The 8,702-nt window shown below is 50.5% G+C and overlaps 1 protein-coding gene across 2 annotated transcripts; it reads left to right on the top strand.

The window, feature by feature from the left end:
* Positions 1-1,885: 1,885 nt before the first annotated feature.
* LOC142917414 (E3 ubiquitin-protein ligase CCNB1IP1-like) lies at positions 1,886-8,314 on the top strand. Of its 2 annotated transcripts, none has more exons than XM_076062071.1 (3): positions 1,886-2,241; positions 3,077-3,416; positions 3,994-8,314. In XM_076062071.1, exons 1-3 carry the CDS (start codon positions 1,945-1,947, stop codon positions 4,206-4,208), a joined length of 852 nt encoding a protein of 283 aa, XP_075918186.1. In that variant the 5' UTR covers positions 1,886-1,944; the 3' UTR covers positions 4,209-8,314. The 2 variants fall into 2 exon arrangements, with proteins under 2 accessions (XP_075918186.1, XP_075918187.1); XM_076062072.1 differs by having other exon boundaries at positions 3,077-3,406; positions 3,994-4,082.
* Positions 8,315-8,702: the final 388 nt, after the last annotated feature.

Raw genomic sequence — 8,702 nt, 5'->3', positions numbered from 1 at the left:
GTCATGGAGGGGGTTACCCAAAATGCGTACGCTTGCGTATGGGGGGGTCTACTCACAATGTACGCATAGGAAACAGGGGGGGGGGGGGGTTGAAACCTCGATAATGCAGCCGGCGGTGGACTATCTGTTTGCTTAAACACGTTCATATTAATAATTGATCGTTTCTGCGTGGATTACATATCGGCCGTTCTACAGGATTCTAGGGGGTGGGGGGGTGATGCGTAAGGCGAACATACGTAGGCAGGTGGGGGGGGGGGGTGTGTAAAAAGCCCGCGTGCGTACGGGGTCAGGTTTTGACGGATTTTTGCGTACGCACGAAAGGGATGGCCCCTACACATATAGATACTGTACAGCACTGTACACGGAGTGATCCCAGCTGTCCGGCAATGGTTTGTGTGATCACTCTCTGTACTACAGTGGCATGTGTGTGATCTCCATTGGTTTCCTCCGAGTTTCCCTCCCATAGCTAAACCCACAAACACAGTGGAACTGGTACTTGCCAGAACCACATCCCAAAGCTAACAGATTACCTGGAAATGGCTCAGTGGGGGGATCACAGCAACATCGCCCCCTCTTGTGCAAACTTGGCAGGACCCCTCCTGAAGAAGAGTTGAGACTCAGTGGTGCTTTCCTGAGCAACAGGCGTATTCATACATTAACAATACGGATGAATACAGACGGCACATTGAGTGTGGCATGCAGTCATTATCCTCTGCCATTGTCAATCGACTTCTGGAACGAAAGCCTCCCCAATTCGTCCCAATCTCAAGTGGTGAGGACTCAACACAGCCAGTCAGCCACTGACAAGCTCACTCACCCATTAACTCACTCACCCACCACACTGCAGGTCACAGCAGCACATTCGCGCAGCTAGTCAGCCACTGACAAGCTCCCTCACCCACTAACTCACTCATCCAACCACCCACTCATCACATTGAAGGTTACGACAGCACGCTAAGCCAGCCAGCCACTGACAGGCTCACTCACCCACTAATTCACTTGCACCCACTCACCAAACTGCAAGCACAACAAGACACTCACTGAGCCAACCAGCCACTGACTAGTTCACTCACCCACGAACGCATCCACCTACCCACTCACCACATTGCAGGTCACGACAGCACACTAAAGCCAGTCGGCCACTCACAGGCTCACTCACCCACTAACTCACCCACCCACTCACCAAACTGCAGGCACAACAAGACACTCACTGAACCAGTCAGCCACTGACAAGTTCACTCACCCAGAAACCCATCCACTCACCCCACCACCCTGCAGGTCACAACACACTCACCCTCGCAGAGGTTTTTGGGCAAGCGTTGCGCACGTTCAGATGCGCTTCTGCGTTTGTCTGGAACCATTTTCCTTCTGCTATTAGGAATCCACTGAAACTGTGCATTTTAAAATCATCTTGATTGAAAACTAATTTCTTTTGCACTGGTCTTTGTGTTTAGTTTCTTGTCCTCTACCCGTACCTCCGATTAGCACGGTTCGCTCTGTACGGTGTGAAATAAGTTCAACGTGCATACACCCAGCCCATCAGCCACTTACAATTTCGCTCACTCACCCACAAACTCATCCACCCACTCACCAAACCGCAGGTCAGAACACTCCCCCTGCTCAGCAATTTATCCTCTAAAACCGTCGCTCTCCCAACTGAATTCTGTTTGCTTCGCCATCGTACTTTACCTCACTTGCTTCCGTCATTACGCTGACCAAGATCTCTCGCCGCCCTTAACGAACGAGACCGCACCCCGGTGCTCTCTCTGGAGCTCTCAGCCGGTCAATAAACTGCAGGAGCTCGCAAAAAAAAAACGCGAATGCATTTCGCGCACTCCATGCTAAACGTGTTTCACCCGCGATTCGTTTCCCTCAACCAGAACGGCGGCGACTGGAACAGAAGAACTGGCGGCCCCCCGCGGCCAGTGGTCAGGCGGGGAGGAAATGTCGGCGCACGAAGAAATTCTGGTGTGCAACTTGAGGAAGTGCCGGCGCATTGTTGGCGACTTCGCCTGGGTCACCTCCTGCTCGCACCTCTTTTGCGACGAGGACGGCGAACGCGAGTTCAAGATGGGGGCGGTCGCCTGCCCGGCGTGCGGCGCCTTGCCGCGCGGCAGCCTGGACGTGGTGCGGGTCTGCTTGAACCCTCCCGAGGAGCACAAGTCCATGGTGCTGGCGGGCCTAGGGCCGGACGTCATCCAGGAGATATGTTCGCGGGCGCTTTCATTCTGGATCTTTCAGGTATCGGCGACGGATCGGTGACTTTTTAAAAATAAAAATTATTTTTAAAAAGTAACAAACTGAAATGTTTTATATTTTAGCGGATAAAGTCCCACTGAGCTACGTAACCTCTTTTTTTTGCAGAAGCGACCTGGCCATCACAAATGATAGCCCAACCCAAGCGGCTGTTATCATCACGTGGAAATTTACAGCAGTCAAATACTCTAAAACGCGTTAGATGTTGTTTCTAAACATTGGGAGGGAAAAACCAGAGGACCTGGAGAAAATCCACACGGCCACTGGGAGAACGTGCAAACTCCAAACATAAGTAGTGACTAACTCGGAGACAAAAAGACTTGGAGGCACTTCTTTATTTAGCGAGCACCATTGGAATGACGCAGTTAATATTTAGTCCGTCTATTATCGGTGGCACTACTTAGAACATGTACAGCGTTTAAGATGTCACTCTTGAATTAATTTGCGTGATTTATGAATATTTTTCTTCTGGGTTCTTTCAGCAAAGTCACGTAGAATGGAGATAAAATAATAAAAATAATAACAGAATTTATTCTGTTATTATTTTAATTTTTTTATTATTACAGAATAAATTCTGTTATTATTTTATCTCCATTCTACGTGACCTTACCGAAAGAACCCAGAAGATGAATCCCTGCAGTCACGAAAGCTTTAAATCGAAAATTATGAATATTTGTTTTCATTCTTTCGATATTTTTTTGGAGCTTCGTCGTTCCCAGAGGCATGATTAACCGAGTTATTCTTCTACACGTAAGTCCCCTTGCGCGTACGGCTCTTTAACCGATTAAAAATACATTCCATCAAATTTTCCATCTCGCAGATGCACCAGGAGAGACTGTATCAGGAACACTTGGCCGCGAAATCAAAGAGGCTCAGGGTGCAGTCTGAGGACCGCTTCAAGCAGGAGATCCAGAACAAGGTCACGGAGGTCGCCACTCTGAAGCGGCAGTTCTCGCTTGCCAAGAGCGAGCTGGCCAAGTTCAAGAAGAGGTACAACGAGGCTGCCGAGAAACTGCTGGAGAGGGACCGGGAGCAGAAGAAACTGCAGGTCTCGTACGATCGCCTCCGCCTGCGATCCTACGCTATCGACGAGGGGAGACGCGCGGAGGAGGAGGAGGCTCCGAACGGCGCGGCGTCCTCGCCGTTCATAGTGAGATTCGGTAGGGCCGTTTGAACTTTAGTAATAGGTTTTTACCCTTTTAGCTGGCACAAAAACTGATACCTTTATTCAAGGCATCATGTTTGCAATAACCACAACACAAGCAGTCAAAATGCAAACAAAAAAGAGACAACTCTGATAATAATATTGGCAGTGTCCTTGAATTTGATTGGTCCACACCCGAGACGGCTTTTCTTAGAGCCTAGTCTCCACTGGTGTTGGACCAGAAGACGCCAAAAGGCGTACAACTCAAAAACAGCGCACCATCAGGGAGTATTGAGGGCTCGGGGTAAGCCTTTACATTATGAGACCTCCTCTGCCAGTAACAAGATATAGGAATAGGTTTTTACCCTTTTGGCTGGCACAACAAAAACTGACACCTTTATACAAGGGATCATGTTTGCAATAACCACAACACAAGCAGTCAAAAATGCAAACGAAAAGAAACAACTCTGATAATGATATGTTTGAACTTTGTTAGGAACCGACCAAGCAGGGAAAATGGGGATAGGTTCATACGGTGACGTTTTGTACGTAATGTAATTAATTCCCCCACCCGCCCCCCCCCCCCCTGGTAGCAGCGACGTCGACCCCGCGAACGTCGCAAGGCGCGGAGGGAAACGCGTGGAGCTGGATGATGACGACGCCTCCGCGCTGCCGCCCCGGGGAGACGGAGTTTGCGCCGAGGCCGTTGTTTTTCAACGGCAGCCCCCCGGGCAGGTCGCCGCAATCCGACGGCTTCCTCCGCTTCCCCTTCCCCGCCAAAGCCGCGGTGACCGGAGCCAGGAAGTGACCTCGCCCCGGTAACAACACGAGAGTCCTTCCCTTCGCGCCCGCCTCCCCGCCCTCCAATGCGGTCGCAAGGGGTTCCCCAAAAAAAAAACTCGTGTGAAAAAAAATGACGCAGAAAGGACCTCGCCCACTGGCCTCACCGCGCATCAGATTCCTGTGGTCTTAACGCTGCCCGCAGGTCATCTGCCTACTCCCTGCGGCGCTTGGCAGGAGCCTCTCGTCGTTACCGCCAGTCGATTGCCTCCTGAGTGCAAACGGAATTCGAATCGGAAATATTTATTTACGCTGGAGGTAGGAATCCGACAAGCTGTGAAGCTCTTTTCCCACAGACTTGTGGTCGGGGGCACCGGGGTAAAAACGTTACAGCGACAAACAAATACAAAAAACCCCACGTCGTGCACAAGCGTCACGGGGTCCACGTGTGCGAGCGCGTGGTTCGTCGCCCCCGTCAGTTGTGTTCGGAGAGCCGCTCGCTGGAGATTTTCACGCACGACGACGATAACGCCGCGTCATTGAGCTATCGTTTGTGATGGCCGGGTCGCTTATGAAAATAGCTGCGTAGGTCGGTGGGTCCTCGCCTGGTAAAATGAAAAAAAATTTGTTGAGTTTAGTTTCAATTCGTTACTACTTTAGCGCACACCAATTGTGTTCTGGGAGAGCAAACCCACAACGTTGACAGTGGAGTTTGACGTCCCGCTTGGTGATCACCACCAGCGGCAGTAACTAAACGACCGCACTCCGTTCAAGTGACAAACGTCTCCCATTGGCCGTGCCGGGTGGGGCTCACAGGGTTACGTCACTTTCACATCCATCAGAAACTTTTGTTTATACTGGAGGAATCCGTGCAGCCCTACAGGAGGTTGTAGGTGCGATCCCAATTCTGACAGCTGCTGCCGTATATTTGGAGCTTGCGTCTCTCTCACTCTCTCATCATCATCATCACCACAGTGGCTATGAGATGTTACCTCGCCCGGTCTACAGGAGGTCGTGGGTTCGATCCCGACTCTGACAGCTGCTGCTATAAACCGTGGCCGATGAGCGACCGCTTTCGATCCCGCCGCTTTGCGTGCTGGAGAGTAAACCCACGACATTTACCGCTTGAGCACCGTGAATTTTTTTCCGGCGGGTAGGTTGCCGGGTGTCGTCGTTGGTAGGAGGTTATGGGGCAGACCCAGGTGCCAGGAGTCCACTGACTGAAATGAATGGCCGATGCACCACCTGTGCCCTGTACTGTGCCAACCTGCTGTGCTTCAGCCACCCGGCGCTCTGCACGTTGTTGCTGGAGGGCAGCTGCCTCCAACTGCCCATCAGCAGCATTCACGAGCCTCCTCCAATTAGGCCGATCTAGACACCACTGGTACCAGTCCACTCAGCTCCACATCCTCTTGTACCACATCACTCCATCTCTTCTCTAGCTCGTGCCGTGCTCGTTTAGCCCCCTCTATCTGGCCGAACAAAAGCTGTTTAGGCATGTGGGCTACATGACCCAACTAATGCAACCTTGCCTGCCAGAGGAGCTCACCGATGGGATTTTGTCCAGATCTTTCAAAGATCTGTGAGCTCCTCACACAATCCAGCCTGGTTAAACCTAGGATGGATCGTAGGCAGGCCATCCTAAATGTTTCTAACCAGGGAAGATTTTCCTTTAGGGGGGTTTACATTTTGCAAGCGTAGAGAAGGGAGGGCATGACTGGCCGAGAAGATCGAAGCTTCATAGGGAGTGACAGACCAGGTAGCTTTACGCAACTGATGGAAAGTTAATGCCGCTTGACTGACTCGGAATGAGACCTCTGTTGTCAAACCGGAGCTGGTCATGAGCACACTGCCCAGGTATGGAAAACTCTTCACTCTCTCCACAAATACAAAGATCCCCCATATAGCCTTAACAGGCCGGCATGGCACATGAAGGGGTGAGTGGCAAGCACAATGCCACGTCAGAATTGGGTATTACAGATAGGTAGCCTGCCGCCAACAAAAGAAAAGCTCCAGCAGAATTGCTTCATTATTTAGTTCTATCCATGGCTGGGTGAGCACGTCCCTACTTATCAAGCATTGTGCTCACCATTGTACCGAGTCACTTAAACGCAGGCGAGCTGCTGTTTCTGTACTGCATGAAAGTGACGTGGCATGTTATCGTGAAACACCTCTATAGGCTTATCTTCCAAAGCCTCCAATTGGTGTGCAAGCTTTAACCCACATTACATCGCCAATACTGACTAAAATAGCGCCTTCATCTACTGGCAGAAATTTAGTAACACGCTTTTCAACATGATTACAAATCAGAACCTCTGAGTGCGTGTGATCCAGCCATCGTTTAACGCACTAAAACATCACCTATTGATAATACTCATGTTTAGTTTCATATCGCGTCATCATTCAATGCAAATTGCATCTCACCATCGCTGAGGAACCTCAGGCATACAGGCTGTGAGCCAACACCAACAATTAGCCAAGCTCTGCAGTCCTCTGCAAATTAAGTTAATGAGTGTTGATACCTCCAATTAGCACAATTGGCTCCGTACCGTGCAAAAGAAGTTCAACATTCACGCATACAGAAGGGACCTACAATATTTAGTCTGCACTTTGCTGAACTGCCTTCTTCCGGCGTGCCGGGGAGTGGCACCTCCTCGACGTCCATGGGAAGGGATTTTCGCAAAACGTGTGCGGTCCAGCCACCCTCACTGCCTCTGCGGTGCTGGATTAGAGGCTACGTACAGCATAGCCATCACCACCAAGCTATCTGTGATCCCCGAGATGCCTTTGTCCGTCTCCAAATTACACGCACTTTGCCCGTCTTAATGCAACGGACGCCACAAATACGGACTTTGAAATATCGAATCTCACGAATGAGAATGCTTACCTACCCTGCTTGGTAGGTTAGCACAGGGGTCCCCAACCCCCTGTTAGGAACCGGGCCGCACAGCAGCAGGAGGTGAGCAGTGAGTCCGCGTGTGGCCCGCCCCATTATTTTATTATTTACCACTTCCGTCCGCGCCTCTTTCCCGCACTGCGCACTTGTCTCAGTCACAGTGTTGGTATAAAGCCCACAAGCTCTAACCCCTAGTAGCCACAATGAGTAAGCCCACAAGCTCTAACCCCTAGTAACCACAATGAGTAAGCCCACAAGCTCTAACCCCCTAGTAGCCACAATGAGTAAGCCCACAAGCTCTAACCCCTAGTAGCCACAATGAGTAAGCCCACAAGCTCTAACCCCTAGTAGCCACAATGAGTAAGCCCACAAGCTCTAACCCCCTAGTAGCCACAAGGAGTAAGCCCACAAGCTCTAACCCCTAGTAGCCACAATGAGTAAGCCCACAAGCTCTAACCCCTAGTAGCCACAATGAGTAAGCCCACAAGCTCTAACCCCTAGTAGCCACAATGAGTAAGCCCACAAGCTCTAACCCCCTAGTAGCCACAATGAGTAAGCCCACAAGCTCTAACCCCTAGTAGCCACAATGAGTAAGCCCACAAGCTCTAACCCCTAGTAGCCACAATGTGTAATAAACAAACGTCGCTGGAGAGCTTCTTTGAAAAGGGGGAAAGACCCAATGATGACCCCCCCCCTCCCCCGGTCCGTGAAAAAAAATGTCTTCCACGAAACCGGTCCCTGGTGCCAAAAAGGTTGGGGGCCGCTGGGTTAGCACATTCCAAATGTAGCGTAATAGCGCCGTCTGCTGACTGAAAGTGATAAATACAGTGTACGGCAGTACACACGTCAGCAGGCGACAGTACACATGGGGGGAAGACCACTAGGACAGAGTTCATGGTGGGGTCCATCTGGAAGCCCTGGGAACTGCTCTTAGCTTCCAGAAGGGGGGGCGTGGCCAGGACGGAGCCAGGCCACGGCGGGGGGATAAGAGGGAGCCCCGGGCGAGAGCTCGGGGCTGTCGCCGGAAGCGGCTTCCCTCGCCGTGCTGTCGTCTCGCCACCATCGTCGCAGCCGTCTTCACCATCGCCGGACGCCACTAGCTAAGACAGCCTGCCAACTGTTCTAGCTAGACAGTGGCGCTGACGATAGACGGTTCTGTTTGAGATATATACACAGTGTACACCCACGTAGGGTGCGTGTGGTCCCCATTGTGTGTGGAATAAAGGTGGCTGCAATTACTACTGTCTCCGAACTGCGTCACTACACTTTTAAAATTGGGCTGAAGTGGTCGATAAAAAATCCAAAAGCAAATATTTGGTGATACTGCATTGGCAGTGGTGCACAATCACTTGTTGCTTGTGAATATTGCAAGCTGTGGTTAAAATGAACTAGCTTCACAAATAACTATTTACACACAGCAGCATTAGAAGTGTAATTTATTGCCATGCAGTTTTCACATTCTGGATATCATCTGCAAGTTGGCTTAATTGAGAAAAAAATAAACCTCTCATAAAAATTGAGCTTTGTTCAAATGAAAAAAAAATACCAACATTTCAAGAATAACAAGTCCAGCATATATCTTTAACTTTCAGATTAGAAGACAACTCCATCTCACCAGTGAAGATG

This window comes from Petromyzon marinus, unplaced genomic scaffold (genome assembly GCF_048934315.1).
Source record: "Petromyzon marinus isolate PM22_M1 ecotype Great Lakes invasive population unplaced genomic scaffold, UKy_Petmar_22M1.pri1.0 PM_G_Scaffold_49, whole genome shotgun sequence".
Taxonomy (NCBI): domain Eukaryota; kingdom Metazoa; phylum Chordata; class Hyperoartia; order Petromyzontiformes; family Petromyzontidae; genus Petromyzon; species Petromyzon marinus.
This window is presented reverse-complemented; position numbering and strand designations above follow the sequence as displayed.

What these genes read in the sequence shown, in the direction of transcription:
- LOC142917414 (XM_076062071.1), top strand. Translation starts at nt 1,945, where the DNA reads ATGTCGGCGCACGAAGAAATTCTGGTGTGCAACTTGAGGAAGTGCCGG. An exon ending in TTTCATTCTGGATCTTTCAG is followed by an intron (nt 2,242 to 3,076) that starts GTATCGGCGACG and finishes TCCATCTCGCAG; the next exon opens with ATGCACCAGGAGAGACTGTA. An exon ending in GCCGTTCATAGTGAGATTCG is followed by an intron (nt 3,417 to 3,993) that starts GTAGGGCCGTTT and finishes CCCCCCTGGTAG; the next exon opens with CAGCGACGTCGACCCCGCGA.